We start from the raw sequence: 17,999 nt of genomic DNA, 5'->3' as shown, positions 1-17,999 counted from the left end.
TAACCTTCTTCTTATAAGGAGCGAAAAGAAGGCCTTAGCACAGCTATGGGACGTTTACAGGCTCACTCTTATATATTTACGTAAAAGACAAAGTTATGACGAGGTCTGATGCTTGTCTTTTTTATAAAAATCATGTAATCTGATATTTTTTTATATCAAACATTTAAATAAAATTTTTAAATTGCTTATTTTGAGAGAGTATGTAATTACGGCGTATTTTTTGTAATACCTAAACAACAATATTTTTTTACTAATCAATAAATTTGACAAGAATTAAAACGTCTTGTGCCTTATGTTAGCTAAAACGCTTATTATTGAGAAGTCAATCATTTAACTAATTATTCATACGAATTAACATGTGAAATTAGTTTTCGAGAAAAAAACATAACTAACTGTAATAATAGTTATTGTGAACTTGACCTCACAGCAAATTTTATTTGAAAATTGGTGCGTTATCTAAGTAATTATATACGGAGCATATCGGTAAAAGCGTGTAGAAATCGTTCAATAGATAAGAACATTGTTCTGTGTAATGTAATGTACGTTGCGGCAAGCGACATGCCAGTCTCGCCAATGCGGTCAGAGCGCATGCGCGGCGCTTCGGCACGAGTACCAGTGCCGGTCGCGCCGGTAGCCACGCGACACGCGTGTTCACCCTTCCGGCGATCGATAACGCGGTACCGCGCCGCCGCGCCGACTCCTTTTGTGCACCGCTTCAAACGAGCTGCGTCGAACATCTCTATGTTTAGCGCGGACAACGGTGCACCGTTGCATTGCATTGCTTACTGATTTACCGCAACCGTCCCTCTATCCTGGTTAGCCAGCGTTCCTGAAAAGTTCCGTCGCGGTCGTGACCTCATTATTTTTAAAAAATCGATTTGTGATAAAATTCTTGTACGACTTACATAAGATTGTTATATATTACTTAAGTATTTGCAACGGTTGCCTGAATATTCGTCTCTCGAACTCCCGATGATCAGTATTTTGTGAAGGACGCGCTGGAATACGGTACATATTTAATTTTGGAGTTGGCGTGCAATCGATTAAGGTGTGTTCGGGATTGGGAAAAGCGCGTCGCGACGGCGATCACGACGCCCCGCACCCCGCAACAACTGTGGGCCACCGCCAGACTATCCGTTATATTGACCGTGAGAGCATAATTAATATGTTCATTGTTATTTATTTACGTATTTAATATATTAATTAAATTATTTCTTGGTTGGTTACTTAAAACTTAATCATATATATCATAGGTCATGCCTATTGTTATCTATCTCTATCTATATAAACATATATTTAAAACATGATGACGGTCTCTGATGTCATAATTGTTTTATCTAAATCATAAGTAGAATTTATTAAAAAAAAATAACAAATTGACCATAAAATAAAATAATAAGGAACACAAATTAAATTAATTTTATCTATTTGTTCGTACTGAAGTAATACGACAGGAATTAGTCTCGTTATAATGCATATTTGGTAAGAACGGTACACATTACACAGAATGAATTATGATTTACTTGACGAAACTCGTATGGAAATTACTTTCATATTACATAAGTCTATGAAGCAGAGAAAATAAAGTGCATTACGCTAGAATAGAGAATAATTAACATAAAAACCAGTTTCTCATTATGCCGGTATCTGTAAAGATCATTTCGTATTTATTATAAGATACGTACATTCTCTATGCGGGTTATGAACGCCCCAAGGATTATTGTTTGTACTTTAGTTTTAGTGTAATATTGATCATAATGCAAGAAAAAGTACGTTATATTTACCCAAACAAATTGTCGATTGTAATTATTTTAATTGCTTCCCTTTTGTAATAAAACTTTCATCATCCTCATGAATCAGTCAAACATTTAAATTATTATGTTAAAGAGTAAATAAAAGTTATTCTCCAGGGATTAAAATCGATAGGCTTCTACATTGACTGATTGCAATGAAAATTGCCATTAATAATTTTGTGTATTATTTATTGGATATGGTTTTCATGCTATCAATTTTGTTTCATCACTTTATCTTCAACGTTCGCCATGACAATTTTAATAATAATATACAAAGACCGACCAATCTCTGCCAGGTTTTGCTAGTGAAATATTATCAAGCAGCACATAAAAATAGGTAATTTGATATTTTACTAATTAATTAATTATAATGCCGCTTTTAATTTGCTGGTATAATACCATTCGATACGACATGCTCAAAAACTATTTTCCCTGCTCTCCATTTAGGTGTACCTAAATGTCAAGGCGATCGATTGAACGGTTCAGAAGTTGTCGTGCTGTAGCGCCATCTAGTGGCGAGTTTTCACAAAGTTAAACCACCAAAGTACACCATGAAAAGTACATACATACATATGTCCTAACATTATCGAAGTCTATCAATCTTAAACAAATATACTAAATACTTTCATCTATTTTTACATACAAGTATCCACATAGTCTATCATGTTATTTTGAATTTCGAATAGATAATTAAATATTTATATGTAAGATCATTCCACATACTACACTAGTAGTATGGACATAGTAGAATGGCAACTCTTGGATGTTTAAAAAGTAGACGTAATGGATTTTATTATTACCCCATAGGTAATCGCTTCAACCACCTTATACAGCTTCAACCACCTAATTTTCTAACAAAGGCAATCGCAACAAGGACTGTTGACATGCTTTAATTCGGTTAACAGTTAAAAATCAAATAGCTATAATTTAATCAAAAACAAATCCTTTTTATCTTACACTGAGAACCTAAACAAAACAAATGGGGAAATGAGTAAACAAAATAATTGTAAATTTATATAATATTATGAATTATATTTTACCATACCGCAAAGTGCAGCGCGGTGAAGCTCCACAACCCTTTCCTTAACGGAAGAGAATGCCTTTGCGCAGCTACGGGATATTTACAAGACACGCTAATACTTAGCTTTTACGTAACAATAAAATAACAAATCGTATGTATTATTATGACTGCGAATAACATAACGTGCGAAATTTTTAATTAATTTTTTATCGTCGTCATACTACGTACTTTTATATTCAAAATTGATGACTAACAAATTATTATTCAACATGCTTATCAATCTATAAGTAACTACTTTAGAGTCTCTTTGCAAAGTAACAGTGATGTCGACCCAACGTTGGTTCTAATTACAGTACAAATTTATTTGGTATTGACTATTGAGTCAATTGCGCATACGTTTAAAATGCAGCTAAGTATCCGTGTCTTAGAAGCTTAATGACGAGAACGAGCAAAAATTAATTGAATTGCTAATAGTATAAGAGTTTATTTACTCTGTAGTTACTTTTGCAAAAGTAGCACTTGCTACTTAGCAGAGTACTATACATTTTTTTAGTGACTGCTTGGTTGTGGACGGAAATGGACGTTGTCGTATTCGTTCCGCGATACCCGCGTATGTGACTTGAATTGCGTGTCTCTCTAAAAGTGCTTGCATTTGATCGTGAAAGTTTATTAACGTCGGCCTCAAATGCTGAAACCGTTAGTAAAAAGAAATCGCATAATTAAAAAAAAATCATAAGTGCAATAGTGGTTATTCATTATTATTATATTATTATTTCCCAGTTATTATATTATATAGCTGATTAATATTTGTTTTGGCTTGATATTTATGTTAGGATGAGATGTACAGTTGTCAAATATATTTTTAGCATAGATTTGACAACTATTCTATCTTTTCTTAAAAATGAGTTAAAAAACTAAATTTAATTAAGAAAAGCCTTGAAAATGTCGAAAAATAAATTTTATCTTATCGTTATCTAACGAATGTTGTCCTCAATTAATATTCTTTCTGACACAATTCATTGTTTATTATAAATTTTCTTTTAAAGTAAGTCACAATATGTTTAAAAATCGGTAAAAATATTACATATAAGAAATATAAATAGTATCAAAAATATTAATTTTATTACAATTCATAACAATACGTCTAACTTATCGTTGTTAGTCTAAGGTTTCGAATATTTGTGATATTACTTTTATACTACCCACATTAAAAATAATTAAAAAAAAAAACTAATTTACAATTGACGCGAATATCTATAGATAAAAAAATATATTTTCAAGTTTTTTTATTTTCATTTCGTCATAACTTTTTTGTTACGAAAAGCAATTACATTAGCAACGAACAGTAAATGGAATAAGTTATCCGTGTCAAAAACTCGCCATACACGACTGACACAAGGTTGTTCTACGTCATTACTGAATCACGTGCAAAGCGACCTTTAAGAACTCCCTCATTCGCGCGATAGTAGTTTTCAACTCGATCTGGTTATAAATTGTAGAATATCACACAAGTGCTCAATAACATAATCCTTAGAGGTTCTTACCTAGTTTCTGGTATCGTAATCTATATTTAATTGTTTGATACGTAGGATTATTCATGATGACGTTTCTAGGTTATACGAATTGTGCAAAATGGTCAATTTAAATTTTTCTTAAGTTTTCGTCGTATTGAATCAATCATAGTTTGCTATTAAAATATGTTGACTACTGTCTAAGAACTAAAACGAAACATTTTAGGTATAACTTATTTGAAGTTATTTAAATAGTGCGAACGTTCTTTAAGATTAAGTTTAAGTAAAGATAATAGATTATAAAACTTGAACGTTCACACATAGAAATAATTGTCCATTTATTCACTTTGCGCGCCGTAAAAGTCGTTTATGATTAAATAAGACTTGAGCATTAAGAATGATTTTGTATGAATACGAATCATTACATCACCATAATTGCAACATTTTTATTGAAATGTTATAAATGAATAGGAATTATCATTTATTTCTATTGTTTTTTTTTCTATATCGAATAGATTATACGGTAATTATTTTGATTTTAAATGTGAGACTGAATCTATTTGTTTAAATTTAGTAAATTTTTAATTAAACTAACTTAATAACTCGACTGTTGTTTTAAATTACTACGATTAAAATTTTAATTATACAACTTAAACTGAAACTTTAGAAAAGGGGTTATATGCTTTGGATAAGATAATATAAATGGATAAAACTAATAGTTTGTCTATAAACCTTATATGTATGAAACATACATTTGTCTATGAAGACTTATTGAATAGTTAAAAAACTATCTGTAATCAATAATATGTAATTTGAGTCTGCGTAAAATGAACCGAGTTATTCAGTCGATTAAATCGGTACTAAAGCATTGAGTATAAGAGAAACTTGGAGAATTAAATAATAAAACACACATTATAAATATAGTGTGTCTATATTTATAATAAATGTTCTTCTGGAAAACAGTTTTAAGTGTGGTAGTTCCTTTAATGTTTGTACAATTGTGGTAATAGTTTGTTCGCTCGATTAGTGGTTTCTGTTGTTCGTTATAACGAGTTTGACACGATTTTCATATATTTTTAGCGTCAAAGCAAATATTTATTGTAGCGCTGTGTAAATATGATATCACGATCTAGTAGAAGAATATTACAAAATCGGACAGATTTCAAATAAAATTTGTGCTATATTATAAAGAAGTGGACAAGTTGAGTGATACACAAGTGTGAGGGGTCGGAGGAGAATCATCGCCGGCGTAAGGCGGGCGGAGCCGATGTTCGCGGCTCGGGCGCGTCACGGCGGAGGGTGGTGCGGGCTCGGGCGCGGGGTGCGCGGGGGGCTCGCGCGCCTCGCCGCCGCCCGGCTTCGATCGCGAGCTCTTCCAAGAGCTGAGCTTCCTACCAGACGCGGAACTCCGAGAGTGTCTCGGCGAGTACCCCGACTTCCTGTACCATTTGGCGCGGGACAGGTTCGGCCGACTCTACTTTCGCGTTATACGGACCTTGCTCCTTGATCGAGGTACAGTTACTATCCGACGCCGAAATAGTCTCTAGACACCTCATCTCATCGCCTGCATCAGTTTCTACATGTCGTCTAAATTTCTGCATCATGCTTTCCTTCGCCATAAAGTCTGAATGTTTTCTTTTTTTTTTTAATCCTTCTTCGCTTCTTTCTTTTAATACTGATTTCACGTTATCTGAATTTTCCTTTCTTTTAATGTTTTCTCTATTCTTCATCACTTTTTTCAATTGACCTAAGTGGCTAAGCAACAAATGTTCCTCGATGTTCTTAATTTAAAAAAATACAACAGGTCTTTTTATAGTTGAACAGTAGGTTAATTCTTTATATCTTAGAGCCCAACACACATAAACTTGATCGGACCGTACACAGGGCCGTTTACTTTCACTTGATCATGTACAGTGAATCAGAACCGTTGTGCTACACTTAAACAGAGCGCAGCTTAACTAAGTATTGATAATATTATGATCAGATAGCATACACTATAACAGTGGGGAGTACAATGAAATATGTAGAAATTGTTACATAAAAGAAAATGAAAAACGATTCTATTTGCTCTGAGAGAGACGTAACCTATACACAATCAATATCCGTTGTATCCCAGCTCTGTTAGGTAAGACTGAGAAAAAATATGTTCGCATGGAATCTACTATTAACGACTTGTTCCCACTGATGATTTTTTGCTTCAATAGAAAGTAGCATCATTAGATGCAACATGTTTTAATTGTTGTCTTTAAATAATATTATGTTCTCTTTTTAAATATAATTAATTCTATTGTTATATTAAACCCGTACTTTGTTATTATATAAGATTCTATAACGGAGTAAGTAATTTTATTCGATTAATACAATTATTCGAATAAAACTGACGGTGTTTTAATTACTATAATCAAATAATAAAGTTGGAACACAGTTGCTTTAATGAGATCAGTTTATGTAATATGATTGCTATTGGTTCTGGTAATTATGTGAAGGCTTAGCACACTTCAGTAATCACCCATTGTTTCCCCTGTGTTACACATAGCACTTCGGTTTCTAAATACAGAATCATGGTGGTGGTTGTTAACCTTTGATCGATTCGAATCTACATGTATCATAAGGGATTAAAACGCTTTTTTCAAACTCAATACAATGCACCGAGTTCTGTAAAAACAATTGTTTGTTATATCTGTACTCCAGTTTTCCCATGTTGCACAATGGAATACACAGTTTGTTTTGCCCTCCGAGCCGGCGCTCGGCTGTTGAATACGCAGTCACTAACTCGTACGGTCGGCGCTCGGTTCATGTCAACGTTGAAAGCACTCACTTTGGTTAATGTGACACTGATCTATATTGTTAAATTCCTCGGTAACGTATTGTAACCACTACAAGCGCGTATTTTATAAATTCAGACGATTCCATGAACGCTTTTACTTCAAACATTGATGATATATTTGCGGGTCAGTATCAATTAAATTACTATTTGTATTGTATATCATTAATTATGTCCTGTATTTCGCGATATCTTATCGACGCGACTGGAATCTATTGAACATTCGAGTACACTTTGAGTCGTCTGACTTATGTTTTACATTGATTTGTTTATGGATATCGAGTACTTACTGAATTGTCTCCCCGATATGTCGTGTGTTGAATTATTTTCTTGTGTTGTGAATACTTTAGATTTATGTGGTAAATGTTAAATGTTTTAAATACTTGAAACTTCGTGTATTGTTTTAAGTAAAGAAAATTACGGATAGTTATGTTAAATTAGTGTGCGTTCTACACACAGGCATAAGTATACCATTTGTTAAATACTGTACTCAATACTTATATTGTTGGCCTGTTGTATAAATTACCATAATATTTATATTTTATGATGCTGTTTACAATATATATATTTTCTTTATATTTCTTGTTAAGTTATATATTTTTAAAATTAAGTTACGGCGATAATAAATAAAACCTTTACAATAACAAATCAAACATTTTCCATTAAATGTGCCGCGTAAAACTGCGTCATAAAACTTAAATGAATTTCAGCCTTACATAACCTACTTTAAAAATAACATTAATAAGCCCAATTTTAAAATGTTTTAGGTATAAAATGATATTAGAAATGAAATATTTATTTATTTGTTTATATGTGTGTATACTTAAGTAATTGAAGCTATTAAAAAGCATTACTGTTTACTTTACTTATAGTATATCTTATCAGATAGTTTTGTTTTGTGTGTATATTTCGATAAGAGTGCTCGAGATGGTCATTATATAAGCGAAGTCCTCTTTTTGCAGTTCTATGCAGCAACAGGGTGAGCCAAATGACAAAAACCTACAATGACATTGAAGCGGTAACACGGCTCCTAGAAGAAGTAAGTTTTGTTTCGGTCCTAATTCAAATATTCAGGTGTTTAGTTATTTACGAAGTTCTTAATGGCTTAAACGATATTTTTAATTTAGCGTTCCATTATGTGTTCCCTGTTAAGTGTTTAAGCGACTAAATATATACTCAACAATATATAAAATAATATGTAAACATATCAGTCAAGCAAAATACAAATGTTTGAGTAGGTTTATGTAATTTACAAAGACTTAGAGTATGCTTTTGTTAATGTAAATCGTACATACATTAGTGACTATATTGTATGGGATAAGTCCCATCAGGCTCATACAAAGGTTCTATGTATGATAGGAATGAACATACAAAACAGGATTATTTCAGTTCTTTTAACTATAAGTGAAAAGGTCAAGAATTTCTGTTTTAGAATTCCGTCTTTATAATGCTTTTTATACCTCATAGGAAAGATCTGCTCTTATTTGGTAAATTGTAACGATAAGCGATACTGCTACCAATTGCTATGAAATAGAAATAATGTAATGTGTAACAAGATCAAAAAGAAAATGTATTGTTTTAATAGAAAGAGAAAGATTTAGAGCTGACGGCGCGTATCGGCAAAGAGCTGCTGGCGGCCAACGGTCGGCTCGAAGCTCGCGTGACCGCGCTCGAAGGAGAGTTGCGAGGAGCTCGCGACCACATCACCCAGCTGCGGCACGAGATTAGCGCTAAGAGCGATCTACTACAGGTGATATTGAATTTCCAGCTAGCCCTTTCTACCGGGAATATCGTGCAATATACTATTGTTGAAATGTTTCTACATTATCGAATATGATAATATCAATATAAATAATTCAGAAAATATTTTTAAGTTTCTTTGGAAGCTCCGAACGCAATATAATGTCTACTCTCCCTCGGGAGGCGCGTTTCACTGGAATGGGTTGGGACGGCCTGATTTAGATTGATAAATGTAGATACATTGTTAAAAATAGGATACACTTAGTATTTCTTATGAGCTGATTTTATATTTTATCAAACTTAAAGGTCAATAGACGATTTATTTGTCTTGCTATTCACGCATTTTGTATAAAACTACATATATGATTGATATGGAACTTTGTCGTTCCTATCTCTAATTATCAATATTAGGGCGATAATAGACTATATGTAGCATGTAGTCTAGCTTATAAACTTAACGAAGTTTAGGATGTAATATCGGCTGGTTAATTTAAAATAACTGAATGAAACTATATTTAAATTTTAGCCTAATTTTGCGCATCATTTCATTAATCAATAAAAAATATTATCAATATTTCTTATCTATTTTTTTTATAAATATAATTTTATAGGCTAATCTTTACGATTTTTATCATAATATGTTGAGGAATGTCGATCAAGTGATAACAGTTAAATTTGCCTAATTGTGCTTTGTATGCAGACAAAAATGTTTTATTTTCTATCTCTATGTAATAAATATATAGATCACGCTGCAACGATTAAAAAAAACGGAAAAGGATTCAGCCGATGATTTGAAAGAAATATTTAAGAATTTAAGCCTCGTTTAGCTCCGTGTTATTTGTAACGGAATCCGATAAAATTTAACTAAAATGATAAAAAAGTATATATATGGACCGTAGTCAAAGCACGGCCAAAAAAATATTTTTTTAGAAAATTCATACAATTTTCAATTTATTGACGCAAAAAAAATTGTACCCGATGTCGCTGTGAGCATATCCGTGGTTAACTTTTAAAAGTTTAGTTAAAGTAAAAACTTAGTTTAGGTAAAACTAGTAGTAGTAGTAAACTTTAGTTTCGTTTCAGTTTCAGCAGTTCATAGAATGCTACTTCTATTAACTGCTGTTCAACTTAGTGCGTCCACCCATATTCGACATGTAAATGCATATAAATTTTCTTAAAAATCGTAAATTATATACAAGATGACAATTTTTTTTCATTAGACATTATAAAATGCAAACAGATATGATGACGGCATTCGGCATTGACATTTAGACATAAAATTTAACCTTAAAAAATAAATAGAATTACTACGGATTAGACAATCTTCCTTAAAGTATATATAAAATAGAAAATAATTTTCCGTAATAGTCGTTTGCGTAATGACAAAGTAAATGGATAAAAGAGAAACTATATTTTATTACTTCGTATTGTTAAATAAAAGTATAATAATATAATTGTTGTATTGCGAGTCGTTTCAAAAACCTCGTTCGGAAGGAGTACCTACAAATTTAAATTAAATACATATATTTTAAGTTGAATTTATAAAAACATGAAATGTTATAAATTGATAAAATTTATGGTATAAATTAAACCAGTTCGGTAAAAAAATGAATGAGACTACAATATAAAATATTTAAAGGTTTCTTGTTTTAAACTTTCATTTTATTGTAATTGAATTTTATCTAAAAGTATAAATAAAAATACTAAACGATTATTTGTATTGAACTTCGAATATTCATATCTTATATTTCTTTGTAGATTTTAACAAATGACACAGAGGAAAACTCACCTACAGAGGATCAAGAAGCGGCGACGGCGGCCCTGCTGAAGCGCCGCACTGGCGCGCTGGAGCGAGAGAACCGCTCGCTCAGGGAGGAGGCCGCGCGCCTCGCCGCCGGCGCCGACTCCGCCGAGCTGGCCGAGCGGCAGCTGCTCAGGGATATCGCCGCGCAGCTCTGTAAGTGCACAACATGTTTAAATAAAATAATTAATGTTATGAAATTAACTTTTTTCTCGAATCCATCTCATGTTATTATAGTTGTATTACTAGAGAAGCCAACTCCTACAGAATGTTCCCCTTAGGATTTCAAATTCCCGTAAATGAGACACAATATGATTAGAAATATCCTAAAGCTTATGTTAGCTTAAGTGCAGTCAGAGAGGTAATTTCAAATATAAATTTAAAGTACATTCAAGTACTATAAAATAGCTGTTATATTTATGTGGTGGGGCATTTTGCATATTTATATACATTAGTTGATAACCTTTTAATTAATGATTTAATCAAATTAAACAATTTAATTATTTTTAGTTTTTAACTTTTCATTCTACAAATTCTTATATCTTTAATTTTTTTTTTGCATAATTTCGTGTACTAAATTTTTTTAGCTTTTTATAATTTTTATCTATTTTTAAAACCTCCCCTAAATAAATGAACACCCTATCCCCTTTACATCTTGAATTTTGGGGGATAACCTCCCAAGTTGGCATCACTAGAACAAGCGTACTAACACAAATAAAGGCCCTTATGATCTGAGATATGCCCATGTGATATTAATTAAAGTGTATTGGCAGTGCAAGGAATATTTTCCGGACAGAGATGTCTATTAATTGCGTGTGGTGATTTATATTTGTCGGCCGTGTTGCCATGATAAGAACAAAAATTTATACAGTAAGACGTATGTTCGATTTTGACATAATCTTGTTATAACTTATGTACTTTATTGGTTATCAGTCCACGTCAGGCAAGTATATAATTACATTGAATTTTCGACGTCACACACGAAACATGTTTCTATTGTATTTTAAAATAAAAAATTGTCGTTAATGCATTGATTAACAAAAAATATATATAATTGAGTAGAATGAACTTTACTCCGTCAAGTTCATTCTAATAAATTGTATACTTTTTTAGTTTTATCTATAATTGTTTTTTTACTATAGGATTTTAGTGTTTCAATGTTTTTTTTCTACATAGCACTGTCAATAAGAATTGAATGTATTTAGAATAATTGAAGGTCTCAGTGAGAATAGAATAATAAAATTGTTTGGTAAACATGTAAGTGTTTGCTATATTTTATATAAATTGTTATTATTTGAACCAAAATGAAGAATTCAAGAAAAGGATGGAAAATATTTGGTTTGGTGGAACAAGGTGGCCTAGCAGCGTGTTTTCTCTTTAAGGTTTGCACCCTGTCAGACCATACTTGTTCTAACATTCCAGCATTCGTCGCAAACAATAACCAAAGAAGATTCAGAAGATTTATATTTTACGGTAATAATTTGAATATCTACAGACCGATGTTAAACATAATTTAAATTAATTGCTGCACAAAATTAATATAAACAGTCGATAAACTAGACTGAATTTAACGTTAACCCGCAAATGTGGTAATAGGATTTTATTTTATCCTGCAGCGAGTGCAAACTCTGAGACGACTGTGCTGAGCTCAGAGTTAGCTGAGGAGCGACAACGCTCGGCCGACCTTCAGCAGCAGCTCGACAGCACCAACGCTAGGCTCGCTGTCAATGAGAGAAACTTGCAGCAGGTAGCTACTATTACAATGTTCATCTTGTATATTCAACTAAATATTGCTATGAATTTCACGAAACTGCGAAAAAAAATATAATTTTTACCCTGATAAAATTATGTCCGGTAAGTTTCATATAGCCTCTATAAAAAATAAAGTTTATTGATACTTTATCATGTCTAAAAATAAAAGAAGACCACTCAGTTTGTAGGTACATTATCCCGTTATAATGGATTATTTGTTTGCACATTCATATATAACTTTCTTTTATGCCCTAGTCTTATTAAATTCGAAAGGTAAACAGCAGGAGAAGGGCCTTATGTAACTCGAACTCGTTTCTTAATAGTTTTTTTGCATGTTATTTTTTTTAGCAAAAACGTCCTAAATATACATGGGACAACTTTGTGTGCCAACACTCAAATGGCCTAAAATATACTCTTGTCAGTCCAAAACGTTGACAGCACGTTCACCGAAAGCGTTTTTTGTCGATGTTCTATTTCTAAAGATGTGTTAATTACGTTGTTTTTATTTTGCAGCTAACCGCCGAACACGAACATTCGCTTCGAATTTTAGAAATAACAAGAGATAACCAAAATGCTCTGGCCTCAGAATTGGCAGACACAAAGGTGCGAATTGGCGTTTTATATTTGTTGATATATTTGTAGAAACATCTATTTATTGTTTATAAGACTCGTAATTGAAGGCGATACCTGTATTGATATCCAAGGTGTTAGATGGTCATTATTTATTTCTGAAATATATTTTCCTCAAAGGCAATTTGTTGCAAGAATCTTGGCCTAGACTCTTTTCCTGTAATGGGAAATTATTTACATACAAATAAATTAATCGTTACCGCGATCGTTTCATACAAGGAAAAGGAAAATAATTTTATGACAGTTGCGAATAAGAATAAGTATGTGGCCTTGTAGAATATGACAGCGGTTATCGTTACACGGGCGTGTGTTGCGACAGGAGCGGTACGCGGAGGTGTCGGCGCTGCTGGCGGAGGCGCAGGAGCAGCTGCGGGCGGCGCGGCGGCGCGGCGAGGCCACGCGCGGCCTCATGCCGTCCGTGGCGGCCGCGGCCGGCCTGCTGCCCGCCAGCCTGCACCGCGAGATGCACTCCTCCGTCTACTCCGAGCTCAGTCTCGACTCGGGCATCGGGGATCCTCTCGCGCAGTCAGTGTTCTTTGCTGTCCACTAATTATTATATTATGCTAGGTCTTTCTCAAGAACTCAGTTAGACTTTAAAAATTATAAATCACTTCTTGCCGAAGTCAATTCAAAAGATGGTATACGTTTGACAACACTCGCTCTTTAAGCCAGAACTCAGAAACGCAAACTATTTATGTTTTTATCTATATAGATTATCTGGCAAGAAGTCTTACAATCAGTCAATTTGACAATTATGTTATAGTTGTGCAATCTCAGGTATACTCGTAACCTCGAATTACCGTATAATTGACAATGCCACATTTATCATAAAACTTTCAGCTAAATATATTCGATGAACGATAAGGCTGACAAGGTAGTTTCTAAAGTATGTAAAGTTATGTTGGGTTATAGGAGATATTTTTTGTCGATTTATAGAACCAGCATGCAGAAGGTGTTTGAGACGGTGCAGTGCGCCTCTCGTTGGTCAGGTGCCTCTTTATCCGGCTCCGACGCGGAGACGCAATCCGCCTACAAACCACCCAACAAACCGACGTTCTCGGACTCATTCTTCGAAGATACGTCCGACGCTGAATCGGAAGATTTGTACCCGTAAGTATACAATAACGACACATCTGTCTTCATCTGTAAAAAAATGTAAATTGTTTTGGTTGCTTGTCGCCTATGTTCCGCTACCATTGCATCGTGAGATTCACTATTTTGTGCTTAAACAAGTATAAAATTACTTGTTTAAGCAGTGTGAATAAGAGAAAGTGAGATGTCCGTAGAAACCTCAATTAGGTTTATTAAATAGGATATTAAATGAAATGATTGTAACTTGTTACACGCTAGCGGCAACACGGGGGTGGGCGTGCCGGGCGCGCCCGGGGCGGCGGAGCTAGCGGCCGCGCTGCGCCGCCTCACGCCGCAGGAGATCAACTCCAGGCGCGCCTCGCTCGCCGCCTCACATCTACTGCGGCAGCGGAGGCGGAATGGTATGTTGGCTCGATTTATTAATGCCACGTGTTAAAAATTATAATAACTTAAACTAATTTATTTTTATCCTCGTATCCGTATCATATTTTTATTTTAGGATGATCGTTAATTTCTTCTCTAGCGTATACAAAGCTAGAGAAGAATTACTTGTAATAATAGCGCACCATAACAAACTGTAAAATTAATTAAGTAACAAAATCTGAACCCAGTCATGATTATTAATTCTAAAAAAATCCCTTGAAATATACAGCTGAGAGTCAGTGTATTGGATATATTGATAAAGTTATTTACGAAACTTGTAGATAGAGACTTAAGTGAAGAGAGTGCAGTATGGGGCGCGGGTGCCGCAGGCGGTATGGCGCGCTTCAGGACACCACACAAGCTTCAAATTGTTAAACCAATGGAAGGTTCTCTCACGCTGCATACTTGGGCTCAGCTAGCTAAGCCAACCATGTCAGGTAAGTCTTTATTTTCCTAATTTTAATTGCAAACAAAAAAAAACTTGTAATTGCTTTTTGGTATATTATGCCCGTTTAGTATAAATACTTTTATTTAGATTTAATACGTTTTAGGTTTACTAGAAGAACAAGAAGGTGTTGGAGTGAGAGGGTCAAGATCAGCACAAGCACTCGGTATGAGAATATACAGGTTGTCAGACGTCGAAGAGGATGACGATATGCCTAGATTGCCGCATTCCAGTCACATATATACATTTACTAACAGGTACTTATGATGACCAACTTGCGCTAATTATTTTGTTATTGATTGATTTTTACATTAATGCTTAAGCATATATTCTATAATGAAGCTTTACACGGTGAATATATTCTTTTAATCATGTAATTGTGTGCATAGTAAAAATATCATATTTTATGTATTTAATCATCGCTTAAGCTTTTTTATTTTCCTTCCGCTACAGTACGGTCTTACATCCAAACGATGGCAGCCTCATAGGTAGCAACGTGAGCAGCGTTTGCAACAGCGCTATGAGCAGCCTGTCCAGCAGCGTGCTCGGCAGCGCGTGGAGCTCACGCCTCACCTCTCGCCGCTCCTCCGCCGCAGTGTCGCCCGTGCTCTCCCGACGTGAATCATTCTGTACACCACCTTCCCGTCCGCACTTCACTCCCACTGCCACGCCCGCTAACAGTCCTCTCCTCGGTTCGCCAGACTCCTCTCCCCCTCCGACGCCTCGACCCGGTGACCCCCCACCTTCTCTCCATGCGCTGATTGCGAGCGGGACTTCGATACTCCGACGGCGGTACTTAACGTCACCGGCTTCAGACGGCTCGCCGGCGCCTCTGGCTCTCCAGACTCCTGGATCTCTCTACACCGGTTTAGTCCATCGCAGTCCAATGGAACAGTTAACGTGCCTCAAGCGGACTCTTAGATCGCCGGCAGCGGCGCCGCCAGATCGATGTGACGCAGCATATTTACCACTAGGTGTACCGGCACATCCGGGAGAAGGTGCATTGGACGCCGCCACATCCGCGGGATGCGCGGGCGGCGCCAGTGTGAGCGGCAGGCGGGCGCGAGTGCGGGCACCGCGCCCTCGCACTGACTTGGGAACGGTGGGAGTGACGCCAACGACCTGTCCGCCCACGCAATCGACTCCTTTAGGCACCCTCAGTACCTTTCTTTTTGGACGAAAGGGTGGTTTGCTGTGAGAGTGCTGAACAGCTCCTTCCGGCTGGTATCAGAGGTGCTACTGCGAAGCGACGCGATAGTCGCTCGGACGCAGCTCATTAAACCGAACCGCGGGTCGCGGATCGAGCCGCGTTATCTGAAGTGATAATATCGTTTGTTTTCGGTGCGCAGTCTTATTTTATCGATTTCGGTACTTGTGATTTAGATGTAGAGAAACGATTTTTTAAGGTTACTGTGTGATGTACCTTTTATAGATTTAGTTATAAGCGCCCAATTATCATCGATGCTAATGATAATATTTTATGTTTTGAAAGATTTATGTTTGTGAGTCTGTGTTTTTAAATCATTTTGACGTTGTTCGTTTCGTAATCACTTTTGTTTTTAGGAAATTGTTTTTGCATTTATATGGCTGACTTACTATGAATCTGAATTGATCTTTATTAAAAAATAACAAACTTATGCTCACTATAAAGGTGTCATTATCATAGCATCTTGAAATCTCTCTTAACACATTCCTTTTGAAAAAACATAGTATTAATTTAAAGTGTTTAGATGCGGGGAGAGAAATAACGAGGACCAACGAGTCGCAATTTGTAACCACGAAAAAAAGATACGTGTTAAAACAACATATTCGATAGCCATATTTAATAATGAAACATCACTCTTAATATAAATATATATTTTTATTAATAATTGAGCAACTATTAACGGATGACTTGATTGAAAATATATTATTATCGATCTTTTTTTTTGTGATTGTTTGGTTATTAATCGTATTTGAATTTAAATATCATTGACATTTTGATTAAATAATTATCACTGTATTTCCTATAGAATACGATTCATGTATTATTGTAAATAATTATATTTCCATTAATTTAGAAGAGTACAAATTACTTATGTTTGTATAAATAAAAAATAGCAATAATAATAAAAATAATAGAATTTTTGTTAAATTAGTAACTGAAAACTAATAATTATACAATTAAATCAATGTCACATCATCAATGTCAACACCACATTATCGAAAAATTCTATATTTTTCTGAACCGGTACACATTTATGTGCATTTTTTTTTTTATTTAATTTTGGTTTATATAACAAGCTCAGGGTCTATATGATAATGGTGCATGCCATAGCTTAAGAAGTTATCAGTGGGAGAATTAATAAAATATTAAACCCGTGGTGAAAATGGCAGTTGAATTGAAGAAACTTTTGTTAACTCCTAAATTTATTTTTACTTTTGATAGCTTTATTATTTATTTATTATATGTTTAAGTCTAAATGAGTTGGAGAAGTGATTATATTAAGAATAATTAGTGTGTTTTACTAAATATAAACAATGATAATTTGATTCCTAGACGTTCTAGTTTTTTTCTCTCATTTAACATCACGTTAATTTATGTGGCTTAAACTTCTCCAACTCTATCGGTGCTAGATACGATGCCAGTGCAGTTTCCTTATTGAGCGATTTTATATAATCGCACGAATTTAGTTTTAGTTTATTAATCTGCAAAATCACTTAGAAATTTAGGGTATAACTCAATTTTTGTTCTGTCTTAGTGCTCATTTGTAGTAAATCAATTTAATGGTTACTGATGGGAGTAGTCAGCATGGCTGTGAGGCGATATATATTGATTTCGATTGTGTTGTAAGATTCTGAGGTTCTACTTAATGAAAACAAGGGTTAGGCACAAACTGTACAGTATAGGAGTTAATTGTTGAGAAGTGACGATAACGACATGAAGCTATGATTGTATTATAATAGAAATATAAATTATTCCAAGAT

The 17,999-nt window shown here is 34.5% G+C and overlaps 1 protein-coding gene across 6 annotated transcripts in view; it reads left to right on the top strand.

Annotated features, from left to right (window-relative positions):
• The window catches only part of LOC125065035 (trafficking kinesin-binding protein milt), a 29,409-nt gene extending 12,199 nt beyond the window's left edge, over positions 1 to 17,210 (top strand). For 2 of the 6 annotated variants that reach the window (XM_047672470.1, XM_047672466.1), the window contains exons 4-14: positions 8,112 to 8,188; positions 8,735 to 8,899; positions 10,648 to 10,846; positions 12,307 to 12,437; positions 12,956 to 13,045; positions 13,392 to 13,597; positions 14,009 to 14,182; positions 14,423 to 14,565; positions 14,869 to 15,024; positions 15,139 to 15,289; positions 15,486 to 17,210. In XM_047672470.1, the coding sequence (XP_047528426.1) occupies positions 8,138 to 8,188; positions 8,735 to 8,899; positions 10,648 to 10,846; positions 12,307 to 12,437; positions 12,956 to 13,045; positions 13,392 to 13,597; positions 14,009 to 14,182; positions 14,423 to 14,565; positions 14,869 to 15,024; positions 15,139 to 15,289; positions 15,486 to 16,230 (2,211 nt within the window). In that variant the 5' untranslated portion in view covers positions 8,112 to 8,137 and the 3' untranslated portion in view covers positions 16,231 to 17,210. Of the gene's footprint in view, positions 1 to 1,014; positions 1,149 to 3,137; positions 3,511 to 5,695; positions 5,838 to 7,489; positions 7,509 to 8,111; positions 8,189 to 8,734; positions 8,900 to 10,647; positions 10,847 to 12,306; positions 12,438 to 12,955; positions 13,046 to 13,391; positions 13,598 to 14,008; positions 14,183 to 14,422; positions 14,566 to 14,868; positions 15,025 to 15,138; positions 15,290 to 15,485 lie in introns of those variants that run through there. The other 4 variants (XM_047672468.1, XM_047672469.1, XM_047672471.1 and 1 more) reach the window with 4 other exon arrangements.
• Positions 17,211 to 17,999: the final 789 nt, after the last annotated feature.

The sequence above is a fragment of the Vanessa atalanta genome, chromosome 6 (assembly GCF_905147765.1).
Source record: "Vanessa atalanta chromosome 6, ilVanAtal1.2, whole genome shotgun sequence".
Lineage (NCBI taxonomy): Eukaryota > Metazoa > Arthropoda > Insecta > Lepidoptera > Nymphalidae > Vanessa > Vanessa atalanta.
Note: the sequence above shows the minus strand (reverse complement) of the source record. Positions and strands in the feature narration are given on the sequence as shown.